This window comes from Pinus tabuliformis, chromosome 8, assembly GCF_031772625.1.
Source record: "Pinus tabuliformis cultivar Carrire ecotype Pingquan chromosome 8, CPIR1, whole genome shotgun sequence".
NCBI lineage: Eukaryota > Viridiplantae > Streptophyta > Pinopsida > Pinales > Pinaceae > Pinus > Pinus tabuliformis.
The window spans coordinates 901,003,719-901,023,628 of NC_142294.1; the positions used below are offsets into that span (position 1 = coordinate 901,003,719).

At 42.7% G+C, this 19,910-nt stretch overlaps 1 protein-coding gene across 1 annotated transcript; it reads left to right on the forward strand.

Moving 5' to 3' along the window:
- The first annotated feature begins 2,736 nt into the window (after positions 1 to 2,736).
- LOC149238452 (uncharacterized) lies at positions 2,737 to 7,080 on the forward strand. Its single transcript, XM_089369566.1, has 2 exons — positions 2,737 to 3,673; positions 3,833 to 7,080. Exons 1-2 carry the CDS (start codon positions 2,737 to 2,739, stop codon positions 7,078 to 7,080), a joined length of 4,185 nt encoding a protein of 1,394 aa, XP_089225692.1.
- The last annotated feature ends 12,830 nt before the right edge of the window (positions 7,081 to 19,910 follow it).

The window sequence follows — 19,910 nt, forward strand, 5'->3', positions numbered from 1 at the left end:
AGATAATGCATGAAAGTGTGCATACTTGGTCAGTCTATCAACTACCACCATGATGACACTATTTCCTTTAGACTTGGGTAAACCTATGATAAAATCCATTGAGATCTCCTTCCAACGCTAACTTGGAATGGCTAAAGGTTATAACAGACCCAAGGTCTTAATTGCCTCAACTTTATTTTGTTGGCAAACCAAACATTTTGTCACAAAATACTAATTATCAAATTTAAGGCCAACCTAAAAAAATCCTTCTTGACCCTACGGTAAGTTTTTAAAAATCTTGAGTTCCCTCCTAAGGGAGGTTTGTGAAATTCCGAAAGAATCTTTGTTTTAGTTGGGAATTCCTACAAAGATATAAGCAATCTTTGTACCATAATGAATCATTTTTCAAGCTAAATGTATCAGATGTATAGGGATCTTGCTACAACTTTTGAATGAGTGACCACACCTCTTTATCATTCTTCCATTCATCCCTTGCTTTAGTTATCCACTCAGGTTGGATAATAGAAATGGCACAAAGCAATCCTTCCACGTCCTCATCCTTTTTTGAGAGTGCATCTGCAACAACATTTTTCTTCCCTTTTTTGTAGATGATTTCAAAGTCATAACCCAACATATTTTTCACCCATTTTTTCTGCTCTTCTAAAGATAATATTTGTTCCAAAAATATTTAAGACTATCATGATCTGTTTTTACCTTGAAGTGTCTTCCAATTAGGTAAGGTCGCCATTACTTTAGTTCATGTAGTATTTCCAACATTTCCTTATCATAAATAGGTTTGTGTAAATATTTTCCTTTGATTGGATTGATTTCAAAAGAAATGGGTCTTCCTTCTTGCACTAAAACAACACCAATTCCATTTCCTAAGGCATCACATTCCACAATAAAAAAAATTGTGAAGTCTAACATAGCTAAGACCGATGAAATTGGAATTCATCCCAGTATGGATGTTTAGGTTTGCGCTCTGCTAGGGTTTAGCTAGCGATCTGAACGTTTCTGCGACGGCGCCGACAGCGCCTCAGCCAAGCTCTTCTCCGCAGTAACAGAATCGGTCCAGAGGTACAGAACTGCAACGCACCAGGGCCTCACAATGGCTCAGCCGCTGGGGGGGGCGTCAGGGCCCTCCCCATAGCAGCACGATCCGGCGCACAATGTTGTCTTCGGGTCAGTGGATAGCGAGATTCTGAGCAGAGGGAAAACTCCCCAGGCTGGCAACAAGGGTAACGAAAATTGCAGGGGGGAGGAAGGCATTGCCCAGAATGGTACTGACATGCCTGAAAACGGTCAGAAGTTCACCTCATCAACTTGTAGACCAGTGGCCAAGGAAAGACCACGAATCGAACTGCCAGGAGACAAGATAGATGCAAGAATCGAGTTCATGCGGGATCATGCCATCATAGGGAAGTTCGTAGGGTTTTGGCCCACTGAGAAGGCCCTATACGGATGGATAGCGGCGAAATGGAAACCAAAAGGGGATGTTACGCTCCAGCTTGGACCGAAGGGTTTCTTCACAGCTATCTTCTATTGCCTAGAGGACAAGCACCGAATATTAGTGGGAGGGCCATACTTTTTCAACTCGGCTGGGCTCTATCTGAGAGATTGGATCCCCATATTCAGCCCAGACAAGGAGGACCTAACCTTGGCGCCTGTCTGGATCAGGTTATACTCCCTCCCAGATGAATATTGGGAGGAGGATGCTCTCAAAGGAATAGGAAATGGGGTGGGAGAATATATCAGATCATCCGAAGAAACCAAGACCCGTAAGTACATTTCCTATGCCCGTATCTGTGTTTTTATTCGCCTCAATGAAGCCCTTCCTGATTCAGTCACTCTTTCCCACCGGGATGAGGAATGGATCCAGCCTCTTGATTACGAGCATGTTCCCTTCCGATGTCGAAAATGCCATACCCTTGGGCATCTATTTAGAGACTGTCCTCAAAATGCCCAATCCAGTCTCCCAAGCTCCTCTGTTCCCCCTGCTCAGGATGGCTTTACCAAAGTCGCCAGCAGGAGGCGCTCTCACAGAAAAACCCCTAATGGGTCATACCCCCGGACCTCCAAGCCTCATGGCCCAGTAACCAAGAACAGTTTTGACATTCTTGGCAAAGACCTAGAGACCATTCCGCACGTAGCTGTTGCTCAACCTGATCATCCATCCTCCTCGTCTTCTCCTCCTCGACCTCACCCCCCCAACTCTCCCACTCCATTCCTATCTCCCTCCATTCTCCATCGGGATCGGAAAGAATCTACTGAAATCAGCAAAGAAATGGAAGGCGAAGGGATATGGGAGAGCCCCCAGAACCCAGAGAACATTTCGGAAGAAGGAGATCAAGTGCAAAACATGGAAGAAGAACCCGAGAGTATTGATCTGCATGGTTTAGACATCATAGAGCTGGAAATAGCCTGCAATAAACAAGCTTTCGATAAGATACCAGAATAAGCACTCAACAAGCTCGAAATGGTCATTTCCTGAGCCTACTATCAAAGTCAACTGGGAATACAATCAGGAAGCCAATGGGACGGAAGTCCGCACTCAAAAAATCCAAAGAAGAGAGGCAAAAAGACAGATTTGCAAAGGACAATAGAGATTGGGAAAATCCTGGTGGATTCAGGCAGATGTGCACAGCTAACAAAGTACTACAAACCCTCCATCAATAGTTAATGATGAAGCTGGTCTCATGGAATATAAGAGGGCTCAACAGCCCCGGAAAACTTAGGATGTTAAAACATATGATCAGAATGGAAAAACCACAAATGTGCTTTCTCCAAGAAACAAAGTGCAACAGTACAACGCTAGGCAGCATTCTTTCAAAAGCCTGGCCTGGGTGTAGATCGGTAGCTGTAGATGCCTCAGGAGCCTCTGGGGGTCTGGCGATTGCTTGGAATACGCAGGCGGTATCCCTTTCCGACTTCCACGCAACGCATCACCTTATTCAGGCGACCTTCCACATCTTGGGTACCAATGTCTATGGTAACCTGTCAAATGTCTACTTCCCACAAGACTCGGGAAGCAAGATAGCGCTTCTTGATACAATAGAAGCCCTCAGTAACAGCAGAAGATATCCGCTTTGGATGGTTGCAGGGGACTTCAACATGATAACGAAGACTGACGAGAAGCTAGGAGGCAGGCGCAGATTGGAGCATGAAGACTGTCACTTCCGGGACTTCATTCAAGCAACCTCCCTCATAGACATGCCGTTCTGTAACGGCACCTTCACATGGAGTAACCGAAGATCAGGCAAATACCAAATCGCCTCAAAATTGGACCGCTTCCTCCTCTCTGACAATGCAGTCCACCTAGGAGGGGACTTCTCAGCAGCTGTCCTTGCTCACTCTGGATCGGACCACTGGCCAATAGCACTTCAATGGCAACGGCCAGGTAACACAAACAAACGCCCCTTTCGTTTTGAAGGTTTTTGGCTCACGCATCCCACTTTCAAGAATTTTGTGAAATCCATTTGGGCCGCCTTCATCCCCCCTGAAGGATCTAAGATGTTCCAATTCCAGCAAAAGCTTCGTTTTCTTAAAAATCACCTGAAACGATGGAACAAGGAAATCTTCGGCAACATTTTCCAGGCGCAGCAAAAGCTCACTCAGGACCTGGAGACTCTTCACCAAAGGGTTATAATGGAAGGGCACACTGAAGCCAGTTTGGAGCAGGAACGCCTCATACATAGTCAGCTGGACAACAGAAGAAAGCAGGAAGAGATTTATTGGAAACAAAAGTCAAGGGTCAGATGGCTGAAGGAGGGGGAGCGTAACACTAAATTCTTCCACAGAACTACGGTGCAAAGAAGAATCCACAACAACATCCCCTTCATCCAAAAACAGTCAGGGGAAAGAGTGGAAACCCATGAGGGGATTGAAGAGGAACTCCTAAACCACTTCAAGCAGATTCATCAGGACGGAAGAGAAGATCGGCGACAGGCCATTCGCAAAATCACGAGCAACATTCCAAAAATCATCTCGGCGGAACAAAACGAACTCCTTATGCGCCCCATTTTGCCTCAGGAAGTGGATGATGCAATGAAGCAGCTAAAGGAGGGCAAGGCCCCAGGGCCAGACGGCTTTTCAACCACCTTCTTCCACTCTTTCTGGGACATGTTAAGGGAGGAGGTCTGGCAGATAGTTGAAGAATCCAGGGCAACGCGCTGGCTCTTGCCCTCTCTCAATGCTACCTTTTTAACTCTCATTCCCAAGGAGGAGGACTCCATCACCCCGGACAAATTCAGGCCCATTGCGCTTTGCAATGTTATATACAAAGTAATTTCCAAAGTCATAGCAAACCGTCTGAAACCTCTTCTCCCTGGGCTCATCTCCCCGGAACAGTCAGGGTACGTGGAAGGAAGGCACATAATGGACGGCATCCTGCTCTCTCACGAAATCATTCACTCCCTCAAGCATTCAAAGCAATCAGGTATGCTTCTCAAACTCGACCTCTCCAAGGCATTTGACAAATTAAGCTGGAATTACATACATGAGATGCTAAAAGCTTATGGTTTCTGCGCTCCCTGGATCCGTTGGATCCTGAACATGATCACCTCCACTCATTTCTCTATTCTCGTCAACGGCATCCCCTCCCGTCCCTTCAATCCTTCTAGAGGTATTCGCCAAGGAGATCCCCTCTCCCCCTTTCTCTTCGTCCTTATGGCAGAAGGATTAGGGCGGCACATCAAGAAAACCCTCCACTCTCATCAGATCAAAGGCATCTCTGTGCATAACTCCCCAGCCACCTCCCACCATCAGTTTGTCGACGATACGATGCTTTTTGGGTACCCCTCTGCCCAAGAAGCCCGCCGCCTTAAATCCCTCCTTCTAGACTTCTCGGAGGCCTCTGGCATGCACATCAATTGCGCTAAATCACAGATTTTTTTCTTTCATACGCCGCCCTCAGTCAAAACTGCCGTTTCTCGCATTTTGGGATTCCCAGTGGCCTCTCTGCCCTCCAAATACCTGGGTGCTCCCCTCTCGGCTTCAGCCCTCAAGCAACCTGCTTGGCGATCCCTTCTTGAGAAATTGGAAAATCGTCTCAATCAATGGACGCACAGATCCCTTAACTTAGCAAGCCGAATCGTCCTCATCAAATCGGTCTTGCAGGCTATGCCTCTGTACTTGTTTTCTATTTTAGCTGCGCCTAAATGGGTGTTAAAAAGCATCAGAAACCTACAGCGCAATTTTCTATGGAGCAGCGCAGCTACAAATCGCAAATGGGCATTAGTGAAATGGTCCAATGTTTGCATGCCCAAAGAAAAGGGTGGTATTGGATTAAGGGATCCAGAACACAGTAATTCCATAATGAATGCCAAGATCTGGTGGCAATGGATCACCAGTCCAGAAAAGCCATGGGGGAAAGTATGGACAGCCAAGTACGCAGGAGGTCGTCCTCAAGAGGAGCTCATCCGTTTCATCCCCACTGAAAAAGGTTCCACAATATGGAATGCGGCCAAGCAACACCATCAGCTAATTCAGAAGCACAGCTTCTGGGAAATTAGAAACGGGCGCACTGCGAGATTTTGGACTGATGCCTGGAACCAGCAGCCCAAACTCCAAGATATACTGCATCCGGAGCTAATACCTAATGAGCCAAACCAACAGCAAAAAACAGTTCATCAATTCTGGGCCTCAGAGATGGAGCACAATTTTCGGAAATGGAAAAGGAGTGACCTAATCCTCCACCATACCGGTACGCAGCAGCAAGAAGAACTCATGATCGAACTTAAAAAAAGAAGGATAAGGCAAGATAATGGCAGAGATATTCTCAGATGGGGCTACCTGCCTAAGGGGGCTTACACCACTTCAGAAGCCTACAGGTTGTTATGTAACTTTCCCTCTCCCCCTGACCCTGTGTGGAGCAAGATCTGGAAGCTGGGACCTTGGCCAAAAATCGCCTGCTTTCTTTGGCTGGTAAGTCACAAAAGAATTCTCACCTGGGACAAGCTTCGGAAGCGGAACTTTATTGGCCCCTCGATCTGCATGAATTGCTCTCAAAATGAAGAAACTCTCAATCATCTCCTGGACACTTGCCCCTTGGCTAAGCTACTATGGGACAAGGCCAGTTTCCGATGTCAAAAAAGCTGTAGGGGAGAGGGCGACATCGTCAATTCCTTAAGACTCTGGCCAATGCAGCCCTTCAACTGCAAGATCCTCAACCATCTATGGAACATCGTCCCGGGTATAATCCTCTGGAACATCTGGAAGGAACGCAACCAGCGAATCTTCAGAGACAAGCATTCACCAGCAGAGGAAATCTGGAGCAGGATTCATAAGAACATTCAAGAAACCATGGCGCTACAGAGTTGGACTAAGGAAGACCTCCCTTCCACTGACAACGAGCGCAACATATTAAACAACTGGCAGCTGCAGCTTTCCCCTGACTCTCTCAACAGCATCACTCCCACCACAATTAACAGGAACGACTGTCAATGGGAAGCTCCTCCCAAAAATTCTTTCAAGCTAAATTTCGATGGGGCCTCCAAAGGAAACCCGGGGGCAGCAGGCTATGGAGGAATAATTAGGGACTCTGAAGGCAAATCCATAAGGATCTATTTTGGAAACTTAGGGTGGGATACTAACAACTCTGCAGAGTTGGAAGGTCTATGGCAAGGCCTGGTGCAAGCAGAGACTCTTAACCTACAACCCCTAATTGTCGAAGGGGACTCACAGATTCTTATCAATATGGCCACCAGACTACAGAACGGCTCGAATGCAAGGAAAGTAGCGCCCAGTTGGAGACTCGAGGCAAGGTTGAATGATGTAGCACAGAGGATCAACAATTTTAGAGCCATCTCCTTCACTCATACAAAACGGGAGGGCAACAAAGTTGCGGATCTCCTTGCTAACATAGGAACAGAGATTGATCATTCACTCTTATCAGGAGATACAAATATCATCGTTAACAGACAGCAACTCCAGGATTGTCAAAGCCTAATCTTAGCAGAGGCAATGGTCCCGGATGCAGGTGTCTTTGGAGTGAAGGGAGCGGTGCCACATGACAAGCACACGCTGCCACGTGACGAGGACTGGGCTATTAATGCCCCGGGCCGTCGAAATATAGGATTAAGGGAGGCTTCAGGGCATCCTTAATGGAGCCGCTGGAGATGATGGCAGGCCTGAGTAACGCATTCAATGCGGGTCACTTCTCAAGAATTGGCGATGAGAATAAAAGCAAACGTTGGCTGGCGATGGCAGCACAATTCGGTTCAGGGAATGTTCATAGTCTATGTTTCAATTGGGTGGTGGAGAGCTGGGGTGAGTTTGGTTTCATCCCTGCGCCTCTTGGCCTGTGTTTACGCTCTTTGGAGCTCCGTCTGGCTGTATCTGGGAGGCAGCAAGTGGCGGAAGGGTTCCGCAATCTTTATCGAAGCTCCGGTGTTCAGCTCAAGGGAAGGGAGGTTATCATGGTGCGCGAAAGAATGCCTTGCAAGAGAGGTTTTGGGCGTGGACAATCCTCCCGCCCACCTGCAGCAGACATTCATCACCACTGTTGTTGTGTTTATTGCTATAGAAGAATGGGAGCTAACCCAATTCCTGCAAGCCAAGTCATGGAAGTTGGCAGCTCTGTTGAGGGGGAGCCCAGGCTTCCAGCATTTGGCTCGGTTACCTTCTCACTGGGCAGCTCTGAGGACAATGAAGGGATTAACACACACATCTCTGTGCTTTTCACCAAAATTCCCGCGGAGGATGATGAGGGGTCATCACTGGTTCTGGCGGAGGACGGCACAGAGCATGGTAAGGGGAAACTCCCACTGGGGGAGCAGTCGAATTCGGTGGCCAGCTCCAAGAGAGGCAAAGGTAAGCTCCATTTGGGGGAACTGTCCACTGTTGCGGGCACTTCTGGAGGAGAACGTCTTCAGCCTCACCCCCAATTTCGAGGCCATGACCAGCCATCCCCTTCGCAGAATCCACTGGCTACGGGGGAAGGCACTTCTGAAGGAGACGGCGGGCGCAGAATCATGGAGGAAGAGTCCGAGGACTAGCTCCCATCAACGCTCTCATGCTTTTGCCTTCTTTTATCAGGTTGGGTCCTTTCATGTCGGGTTTTGGGGTCTGGTTACTTGTCAATTTCGTGTTTTTCTTATGATAGGTGTGCGTCTTGTAACTAAGTCCTACTTGCGGTCATCACGGACGCAGTGGGCGCGAAGTGGTGTGTTTGGTATCTGGTTTATGTTACTGTTTGTCTTTTGTCAATTCATGGTTATGCCTTCAGGCCATGCAGATCTGGTTAATGTCACTGTTTGTCTTTGTCACAAATCTGTTTCAAGATGCCCCTGCGTGGGTTATCATAGTGTGAGTCGGATAGTTCTGTGTCATGCATTTTGCTCTTTTTGCTAACACTGCCCTGCGTGGCAATTTTATGAGACGGTCAATGCCACCCATGGAGTCACTTTGGGCCATGGGCAACCAGCTTCCTTGGATGTAAAGTATTTGTTGTACATATTAATATATTAGTAGTTAGTATTGCCGAGAAAAAAAAAAAACATAGCTAAGACCGATGCTTAGCACATTGCCTCTTTAAGATGTTCAAGGGATTTGTTGCTTCTGGAGTCTAAGAAAATGCATCTTTCTTCAGTAATAATATTAGAGTTGTCGCTATTCTACAATAATTCTTAAAAAACTTGTGATAATACCCTTTCAACCCAAGAAAACCTCGAAGATGCTTTATAGTTGTGGGGAATTTCCATTCCTTAATGGCTTTAATTTTGTTGAGGTCTACCTTAACACCCTCATGACATACAATATGACACAAATATTCCACCTGTTGTACTCCAAAGAAAAATTTGGAGGTTTTTGCATATAATTTTTTCTACTCCAATAGTTTGAGCACACTGTCAACATGTTGAACATGATCCTTCCAAGATATGTTGTAGATTAGTACATCATCAAAAAATACTAACACAAATTTTCTAAGGAAGGGTTTGAAAATGGAATTCATCAAACCTTGAAATGTGGAAGGTGCATTAGTAAGGCCAAAGCATGACCAAAAATTCATAATGACCCTCATGGGTTTTGTATGTTGTTTTTAGAATGTCTTCAATCTTAATTCTAGTTTGATGACATCCTGAATGAAGATCCAACTTGGTGAAGTAAATTGCTCCATGTAATTCATCCAACAATTCATGAAAGATAGGAATGGGAAATGTATCTTTAATAGTGATCTTTTTTTTCTCCCTATAATCCAAACATATACATCATGATCCATCCTTCTTGTGCACCAATACTACTGGAATAGAGAAATAAATTTGACTAGGTTTAATTATACCAGACTCTAGCATTTTTGCAACCATAAGTTCAATTTCACTCTTTTGGGCATAAGGATATCTCTAAGGCTTGATGTTTGGAAGAACACTTCTTGGAATCAAATGAATAGCATGATCATGATCATGAATAGGTGGGAGGCCTTTTGGAGTCTCAAACACCTTAGAATGATTTTCCAAGACTTTTTGGAGAACTGGAGAAATAGATGATTTCGATGTTTGAACCTCTAGTGAGCATAATTATCCAATTACACCCTGGTTTTCTTTCTTCAAAATATTTTTCATGCAACTAGAGCTGATTATCTTTCTTGGTTTCCCCGCAATACCCCTTAGTTCAACTTCCTTTCCTTCCCAAAAAAGAATTCAAGAAAAGTTCTTGAAAATTGAAAGATATCATCCCCAAGGGTTGTAACAATTAGACTCCTAATAAAACATCAACACCACCCATTGGAATTGAAAGCATTGGACTATTCAATACATATTCCCCCATGGTTAGTTTGATATTGTGGCATTTTACAGAGAAATTTATAGTTCCTCCATTCGCAACCATCAGTTGACACTCTAGTGCTAGATATAGGAAGCAATTAAATTCCTTTGATATCTTACAACAAATAAAACTATGGGTACTATCCAAATCAATCATCACTATTACCTTTTTCTTCTTGATATATCCTTATATCTTGAGAGTTCGAGGAGTGGTAATTTCTGCCAATTAATTACAAAATATGGTCAGATTCATTTCTTCTTTCTCTGTGGTTGGTTCATGGTGTATATCCTCCTCTTTTTATTTTTCTTGTTCCTTTTCTTCTTCCTCTTCTCAATCTCTATAGAATAATTTAGAATTCCTTGCTGTCATAGTTTTTCTTTCAACTTTTCTTGCCAACGTGAATTCTTTCTGCAATGAATAAGGTTCCCAAAAAAAAACCTCATGTTGGATGTTATATTTAAATTCCCTAGGAAGAAATCACTCATATTCTCCTCTAGAATATCAGTTACCCGAATATTCAATTTTTGGAAGTCTTCAATGTGCTCCACCATTGAACCCTTTCGTTTGTGATTTATCAATTGGCTAAAGAAGGTGTTTCTCTTTGTGTCTTGATAATGTGTTATCATTTCCTCCATAAAAATTGACCAGGCTAAAAGTGGTTTAAGAGAACAAAGCCATCTATACCATTCAAATTGATTACATTATAAATATAAAAATGCAATACATACTTTTTGTGAGGGTTGCACATCCTATAGATCAAAATATTGCTCGTATGTAGTAGCCATGTTATTGGATCCTTACCATCAAACTTCCTCATATATATATTTGGAATGTGGTGGTTAATAAACCCCAAACTGGAGTCTCTAATACCATAATTAATATTCATCTTGTCCTCATCATGATTTTCATGGATTACCTTGTCACCACCGGGAAGCATTTCTTGCAACAACATTGTCAACCCTTCCAACTTGACATTCATCGCATCCTTGTCTACCCTAAAAAAATCCATGTTGCCTTTTATACCATCCATGTTATCTTTAATACCATCCATTTCCCATTTTAAGCCATCCATGTCATCTTTGGTTTCTCTTTGTGAGAGTGAAATTTGTTGCACTTGGTCCCGTAACTTTGATATATCATATTGCAATTTTTCTTCTTCATATGTCATAGTAGAGTTTTATGAGGGATTAATGGGTGTAGAATTATTTGGTTTGGGAGACATTTTTGAACCATATACTGATATCTATGCTTCAATATGTCATTTGAATCACTTCTTATAGGTTTTAACCCCATACATAAATTACCTGCATACGAATCCTAAAACACAGAAAATAAACAATACGAGAGCATAACACATAAATCACATATAAATAGAGGATTTCCCCTGGATCCCAAAACTGGGATTACCATCTTGATTTTTCATTATGTTCCTTTCACTGTTACATACATATATATACATACCGAAGCATCCAATACCATGGACCGAAAACCATCACACCCAAAACCATGTGCAAAAACCATTGCACAAAACCATAAGTAGGTTCGCCCCACCTAATATAGGGTCCAAAAAAAAAATTCCCCGAGGCACTGCCCCAAACCCCATAGAGGGGGGCTACCCACCCCCCTCAAACCCCCTTGTGACCCGCCGTTGAGCAATCAGCACAATGAAGGGGGGGCTCTGCCCCCCCTGTAAACTCCCGGTTAACTATGTGGGCTAGTCATGGAAAGAATATAACATAACCCAACATTCTCCCACTTGTTGTTTTATTTCCACAAGGGGCCACATGAGAGCTTAGTCATTATCCAGCCCTGAAATGCCCATTGTTTCTCTACACAAAGAGAACTTCTCAGAGCTCAAATATTTTTTCAATGCATCTGCAATATTCTTCAAAGTTTCCACCTTTACTAGCAACATCTTCGTGTCTTCTATCATATCCCTCACAAAGTGATATTGAACATCGATGTGCTTTGTCTTTGAATGGTAAGCAGGGTTCTTTGCCAATAAAATTGCACTTTGGTTGTCACAGTCTATCCTTATAGCTCCCTATACTAACCCCATACTTGAACACAATCTCTACAACCAAATTGCTTCCATGCTTGCATGAGTGGCTACCATGTATTCTGCCTCTGTAGTTGATAGTGCCACTACAGATTGTTTCTTACTCATCCAACTGACTGCACCTCCAAATAGGTTAAACACATACCCACTTGTAGATCTTCTCTGATCCAGGTCTCTAGCCCAATCTGCATCAACAAAGACGTGGATATCCAAAACTCTGTCCAATCCTAGTCTTCCTTGGTAGCACAAACCATAATCACTAGTGCCACAAAATACCTAAAAACCTGCTTCACTGTTGTCCAATGCTCCTTCCCTAGTTTTGACATAAACCTATGCAATACTCCCACTACATGTGCAATGTCTGGTCTAGTACAGACCATCGCATACATCAAGATACTGACTGCACTTGCATATGGAACACAAGACATATCTTCTTCCTCTTCTTGTGTCTTGGGACACTTTTCAGCAGATAACTCTATAGGAATAGGAACCTTCATCGGTTTACTATCCTACATATTAATCCTCTGCAATATTGTCTTGACATAATTCCTTTGGTTTAACTAGAGCTTCCTCTTTGCCTAATCTCTTTTAATTTCCATGCCCAAAATATAGTTTGCAGCACCAAATCTTTCATGTCGAATTCGGAGGACAATTGCGTCTTCAAATCATGTATAATTTCTTTGTCATTTCCAACCAGCAACATATCATCCACATATAAGACCAGATAAATAACACGGTCACCAATTAATTTAAGCCAATTAATTTGTCATTTCCTTGCTTCTAGTGAAGCCAAGTCCCTGTATAAATGTATCGAATTTCTGACACCACATCCTTGGTGATTGTTTTAACCCATACAAAGACTTCTTTAACTTGCATTCCAGTTCTTTCTTACCCTTCACCGCAAAGCTTTCAGGTTTCTTCATGTAGATCTCTTCTTCCAGATCCTCATGAAGAAATGATGTCTTCACATCCATCTGTTCTACCTCAAAATCAAAAGTAGCAACAATAGGTAAAAGTAATCTAATAGAAGCTACCTTGGTAACAGGGGAAAAAATATCACCAAAATCAATTCTCTACACCTGGGAATAACCTTTTTCTACCAACTGAGATTTGTATTTCTCCACCTTTTCTTCTGTATCTGTCTTCTTCTTGAACACCCATTTGCTGCCAATGGGTTTCCTTCCAATTGACAACTCCACTAGATTTCAAGCCTCATTTTTGTGCAAAGATGCAATTTCATCAACCATGGCCTCTTTCCAGAGTTTTCCATCCTCTTAATCTACTGCTTCCTTCACAGTTCTAGGATCATCATCAGTAATACATAAAGAAAAAATTGAACAGAAAGAAGATGGACTATACATTTATGGTTGCCTTCTTTCTCGAACTGATCTTCTCACACCCAAAGTTTGTGGCTCTTCATCTTCTGATTCCTCTTCTGTTGTAGAGTCTAATTCTTCCTCCTTAATCTCAAACTCTATCTTCTTAGGTTCCTTTGATGGGACTTCATGTTTAATAACATTTTTCACCTCTATGAACACCACATCTCAGTTGTACACTACCGTCCTTGTTACTGGGTTCCAAAGCTTATAACCCCTCGAACCATCCTTATACCCAATAAAGATGCACTTTTCAGATTTATTATCCAACTTTGTTCTTTTCTCCTCTGGAACATGTACATACGCATCACATCCAAATACCCTCATATTTGAAAGAGAGGGTTTCTTACCAGTCCATACCTCTTGTCGAGTCTTATCCTCCAACACTAATGAAGGTGATCTGTTGACCAGGTAACATGTTGTGTCCACCGCCTCTACCCATAATTCTTGTCCTAACCTGGCACCACTGAGCATGCATCTTGCCCTTTCCATCAACGTCTTGTTCATTCTTTCTGCAACTCCATTTTGCTCAAGTGTGTATGGAGTAGTCTTCTGTCGTGCTATACCACACTTCTTACAGAAGTCTTCAAATTCCTTGCTGCAAAACTCTCCACCGTTATCTATCCTCAACACCTTTATCTTCTTCTCTGTCTAGTTTTCCACCAAATCCTTAAACTCTTTAAACCTATCAAATACTTCAGATTTCTTCTTGAAGAAATATATCCATGTATTCCTTGAGAAGTCATCTATAAATGATACATAGTACACAGACTTAACCAATGATGGAACCTTCACAGGTCCAAACACATCACTATGCACAAGCTCTAATATATATTTTGCCCTTTTACCACCAGAGGGGAAACTCACCCGATTCTTCTTCCCATATACACAATTTTCACAGAAATAAAAATCGAGAGAGCTCTTACTCGTACCTTCTACCATACCTTTACCATGAAGTATTCGAAGGCCCTTCTCTCCAATATGTCCAAACCTTTGATGCCATAGCATGGTCTTTCTTCCAAAGACCACTATATTTTCTACTCCACTTTCAGGAACCACAAAACTGTTTCACCCATCAATAACAGTGCTACCTTGCAGCTTGTACAGAGTTCCAATCCGAGCTCCCTGCATCAATACTAGTGCTCCCCGAACCATCTTGCAGGTATATTTCTCGAACACAGTTTTTACACCTGCATCATCCAGCTTGCTTACAGAAATCGGATCTCTAGTCAATGCAGGAATATGAAGAACACTCGAAAGTGTTCTGACCCTTCCACCTTGCAACTTCAACTTTAATTTTCCATGACCAAAAATTCTAGCCTTCCTATAATCCCCTAAGAAGACATCACCACCCTCGTATTTCTCATACTCACAAAACCACTCGCTTTGGGAGTGAAGTGAAAAGATGCATTGCATGTTCATGTTCCCAGCTCTGTAGCTGATGTAGGCATCGACTGTAGCCAACCAGGGTCTTCCCAGGTTGAAAGGATACCCAGTGAGCTTTGGCTTTGGCTGGAGAACTAAGAAATCTGCAGGGTACTCCCAAGAATCAATGGAGACCATCACATCTTCCACAATCCCCTTAGGGGTCACTGTGGAGTGGTCTGCTAGTTGTAGCACTATTGTGGTCTTCCTTAAGGAGCCCTGGAGGTTAAGTTTGAGCATTGTGTCCTTTGTCATCACATTAATGGCAGCTCCTATATCAATTAAGGTATGTGGGATAATTGTGACATTGATGTGGACATCAACTACTAGGCTTCTAGGGTCCAAATATTTTGGACAGATTACCTGCCCCAACATTAGGTCAGACAATTGTCCTATGACATTGATGGTTGGGGCATCTCTCTTGCGCCTTCCTGGATGCCTAAAGCACTTCTCTTTGATCAACCTATTGTAGATAGGCACATCTTTTATGCATTGGAGAAGTGGTATCTTTACACATAAATGTTTCAATTCTCCCAGGAGTTGAGTCTCCTCTGGGGTAGGCTGGATTGTCATGGATAGTCTCTCAGGAAAGGGTGTATTTTATTTAGGTTTGCTTTCCTCTTTATCTTCCTCAACCTCCTTGGGTGGAGGTTGGCTATCTGGGAGGACTTTCCTAGATCTCAAGATAATTTCTTGAATCTCCATAGCATAAGTTGGGCACAATGGTTCCCCACTATACACTTGCTAAGCATGTCTGTTATTCAGGTTCAGATTTGGCTGGGCAGGCATTTAGGGTTGCTTTGGTGGAGTAGAAGGTAACGGTTGTGGTTGGGAAGGTGGTGCAGGAAAAAGAGTGAGAAGAGACTTGTATTGGGGCCTCCACCCCTGATGAGATGCATTCCACTGAGTTTGTGGCTGAGCATAGGATTGAAATGAATGGGTGGCTGGTTGGGCATGATATTGAGATGTGAAGCACGAATGAGGAGGCGTGGACCAGGAAGGATGAGTAGGAGGGCCCCAAGAAGGTATGGAGGTGACTTGGTTCGGGTTGCAGTGTGCCTGAGATGTCCCTTTCATCCCCTGCTGGTATGGTCTAGGTCCATGTGGCCTTCTTTGGTTTATGTAATAGAGTTGTTCAGTGACTCCCTCAGCCCTTTGATATACAACTTTAAGTCTGTGCAAGGAAGGGCACTTATCTATAGAATGATTTTCTTCACAGACTGAACAAACCTCTATAAAGTTCAATGGGCATTCATTCCTAGGATGTCTCCTGGTGCATCTAGGGAAAAAAATGGCCAAAGCCCTCTCTTCTTCCTCTTGTTTTCCTTTGATATGTAAGGTATCCATTTGCAAGGCAAGAGTCTGCAACATCTCAATCTTGCAGCTTCCAGCATGTTTCCAATTTCTCCTTTAATGGATGAGTTGGAGGAAGAGGTACTAGCTATGGGTTGACTCCCCCTACCTTTATTTTTGGTTTCTCTAGTATGGTTTCTAAAAACAGTCTTTATGTCCTCATAGGATAGTTGGTAGATGTCTGCCTCGGCTAGTAGATGGAGGGTGTCTAAAATATCTTCCTGAATTCCCCCTGAGTAGGACCAACTTCAGAGACTCAGGGTCAAGTGTACACCCGACCCTTTTGTAACTAAGCTAGAACCTCTCTTCATAGTCTTCCAGGGACTCATCAATTCCTATGGTTATTCAGAAGATTTCTTCTTTAGCATCTTTTGACCTAAAATAGTCTTGATACTTGTTGTTGAAGGCTTGTTGTATCTGAGCCCATGTTGTGATGCTATTGCCAAGTAATCCCATGAACTAGTGCAGTGTTGCATCCTTGAGAGTAGAAGGGAATAGTTTCAACTTTTGCTCATCTTCTGCATAGTCATAAGTTCGACAGATGACAACAAACTCGAATAATAAGGTGTCAGGATCTTGTGTAGTCAGACCATGGAAATGAGGTAGGGTAGAAGGGCTTATATTCTTCACTATGGTGTCCCCATTGGTTTCCTGAATGGGAAAGGTACCCTCTATTCTCTTTCCATTCCCCCTAGCATTTCCGTTTTCAGCCATTGGCTCCAAAGGAATGTTTTCTTCTTCTTCTTCCCCTATATGTTCTTCAAATATGTATGGTTGTTCACCTAAGGGTTCTTCTTGATCGCAGCCACTGAAGAAGAGAGAAGGTTGGTTGTGTGAAGCGGTTGGGGTGTTGGGCAAAACTTTTCATGAGTTATCTCTATTCCTACGAGGCATGAAAGGAAATATTTTTGGTTGGTTTTTGTTTCTTTTTCCCCACACTCATGGTAACTCCAGAAACTGAAATTGATTGAACAAAACAAATTGCAACTAACTGAAATGAACTTGCTGAAATGAAATTTGCAGAATTGAAAAGGAAAGCAAGGAAATGCAGAAGTGAAGGAAAAGGAATGACTAGTATACTTTTGATGAAATGAAATTTGCAGAATTGAAAAGGAAAGCAAGGAAATGCAGAACTGAAGGAAAAGAAAGGACTAGTCTACTTTTGTTGAAATAAACTATTAGTAGAATGTTGCAATAGGAAATAGAAGAAAGAAGTAATCACAGAATACTCTGACGCTTCACCAAAAACGAAGCCAAAAAGTGGTGAGCACCAGTATTGCAACAATAATGTTGCAACTCCTCAGCTGCCTACTTTACTCTTATCAACCAGGTAGTTCGTAACAAACTTCGAAGCATCGGTGTTGTATGCATAATTACTAGTTCTCACTGTAGATTATCACTTGGTCAGCCAGCGCAAGATCATTAGGAGCTCAAGCCAACTTCTATGGATTCCAAAAGAATCTATATATGTGATGAAGGGAAAGAAAGATTACTCTACAGATGCTATTCTTAACTGTAGAAAGGAGAAAGACTGAAATGTAAAGCAAACCTAGTAAACCCTAATTAACCAACTAATTCTACTTTTGTAGAAAGCACTATGAAAACCATGAAAGGAATGCCATTACCTACTCAAGGAAGTAAACAACATATAACTATGCTATTTCTAGAATTAAATAAGCAAAAAAAATATTTTTGGATTTTTATGTATTTTTATGTGAATTTGACATGCATGTAATTTATTGTGTGTGAGTGTGGCAGTGAATAGGTGGCATTGAAAGGTGGTTTTGGGACTTGAGAGGATGTAGGATGGTGTGGATGGGTCCTAGGAGTTCTCAAGTGGCCTTCTGGGGGCTTTTCCCACACTCATCCTTCAAAAGAAATCCTACAGGAGAATCTACAAGGGGACATAGGAAATCTACAGGAGGAAAACAGGGAAACTACAGGAGGCCTGCAAGAGGAGGCTAAGAGCAGTTTTCACTGTTTTGAGGGTGTGAGAGTGGGTGAAAAAGGTGGATGAAGGTTGGAATGAGTTGTTATGGTGCCTAAGGTCTACCATGAATCGCAAGGAGAGAGAAATGTGATTAGGTTTGCTCAAGGAGAGAGGAAGAAGTTCTATGGAAAAATGCAGGAAACTAGGGCAGAATTTATGTGAGATTTGGGAGACCTGTAGGGCATGGATCAGATGGAGGGTGTGATCTCAGATAAGCTAGACTACTATTGGAAGAGATCTACTGCATAGAAACTGACAGTCATCCAAGGAAATCAAGCGACAAGTGAAATAAAGGCATTTAGGAAAAACCGAGTTTTGCATAAAAATGGTCTAAACTATGATCTATGAAAGGAAATGATGAGAAATGTTGTAGAAAAGGAAAGCATGAAAGAGGACTATTGCAAATCAGGAAATGAACATGATGAAGGATATCTGAAGCAAAGAAAAATTGGACTATTAACCTACTAAATAGCTGCAAACACTAGATGTCCTATGAATGAGGAAAATCTGTGTTTTTGGGGCAGCAAGAGAGTCTTTGCCTCAAATCATGGTCCCAAAGGGAGGAAGAGAGGCCAAGGCACTATTGTTAGCCTTTTGAATATTTTTTTATCGTTGCTTAACCTACTACAGAAAGCACAAATGGAAGCAAACTACTAAATCATCAAAAGCAACATATTCTTAACCATAAAAGAAATATGTCTAACAGCAAACTAATCTACAACAGAAATAAAGCATACAAATACAATTGAAGATAAGCTTGGCTACTTGTATTGGGCCCAAACGCAAGAGCTTCAGCCCTCTAAGGTAACCCAGTGCTAGCTCAAAAAGGATTCCATCTTTATTATAAAAAAAATAGCAAGTTTACATGAAACTGTCACAAAATAATAAGCTCAAAATTTGAGCAAAGTTTACATAAGCAAAAATCCAACCTAGTGAGGCCCTAGGCCTCTCTACTTATATGAATGAAGCTACCAATAGCTTCCTTAAAATCAGGGAGGCTTGGCTCCAAAAACTCGAGATAATCATCAGTCATCCTCCACTTGCTCGGTTGCCTTCTAGTGCATGATTCAGCTGCTTGTACTCCGAGTTGAATGAATGGGAATTTGAAGTGAGGAGTAATAAATGAGGGGGATTCCCTCCTATAAGTCCTCTCCTCTGTCCACTTCGAGTTATTGATGCCATTTTTCCACTAGATCCTTGACTTTGACCTCGAAATCCATCAATAATCTGCATTAAATACATGTTAGACCACATGGCACAATAACTAACTCAACTCACTCTATAAGCATAAATATAATAAAAAAATCATATAATAAGCTAAGAGAATGGTTGATTTGACTAGGTCAGGAGGTAAAATGAGCCCATATAACTACCCATTTATGAGGCTCATCATCAGCCCCTACTGAAGGTGTTGCTCATCCTCTGAGAAACCTAGTCAATCTCCTCATCTTTTATGGCCCTGTGGCCTCCCTAGCATCCCAGGCTTCTAGTGTGGCCTGCTCTTCTTTGCCATAGGATCCTACCTTCCTGTCTATGTCCTTCCACTACTCCTCCTCTTCTTCTTCTCTTCTTCCTTCTAGCATGCCTAACAGTAGTGGGGGACTCAGTTTGAGGCCAATCCAATTGACCTTCAGCCTCTGCATGGAGCGCTTTTACATTGGATCACATTTCAATGCCTCTTTTAGCCTCATGGGGGAATGATATGCCCTGATCTGCAAACTATGTGGTAAGGTGTTCCATCTCCTCATGCATGCATGGACACAGTCATCCCCAAGTAGCCTTTGCATATCCTCAAAGTGTGCAATGGCTTATGCCTGATTGGTGAGATATCTAAGGGCAATCTGAGGGTCATTGGCAAGTAGGTTGTGTGTGCTGATGAGTGCCATAGGATCTGATGGCTTAGCTCTTATCATTAATGGTTCATTCTTGTCTTTTATCATCAATATTTTCATTTCTGCTACCCTCAATT

What these genes read in the sequence shown, in the direction of transcription:
- LOC149238452 (XM_089369566.1), top strand. Translation starts at nt 2,737, where the DNA reads ATGGAAAAACCACAAATGTGCTTTCTCCAAGAAACAAAGTGCAACAGT. An exon ending in GCAGGAACGCCTCATACATA is followed by an intron (nt 3,674 to 3,832) that starts GTCAGCTGGACA and finishes AAAAACAGTCAG; the next exon opens with GGGAAAGAGTGGAAACCCAT.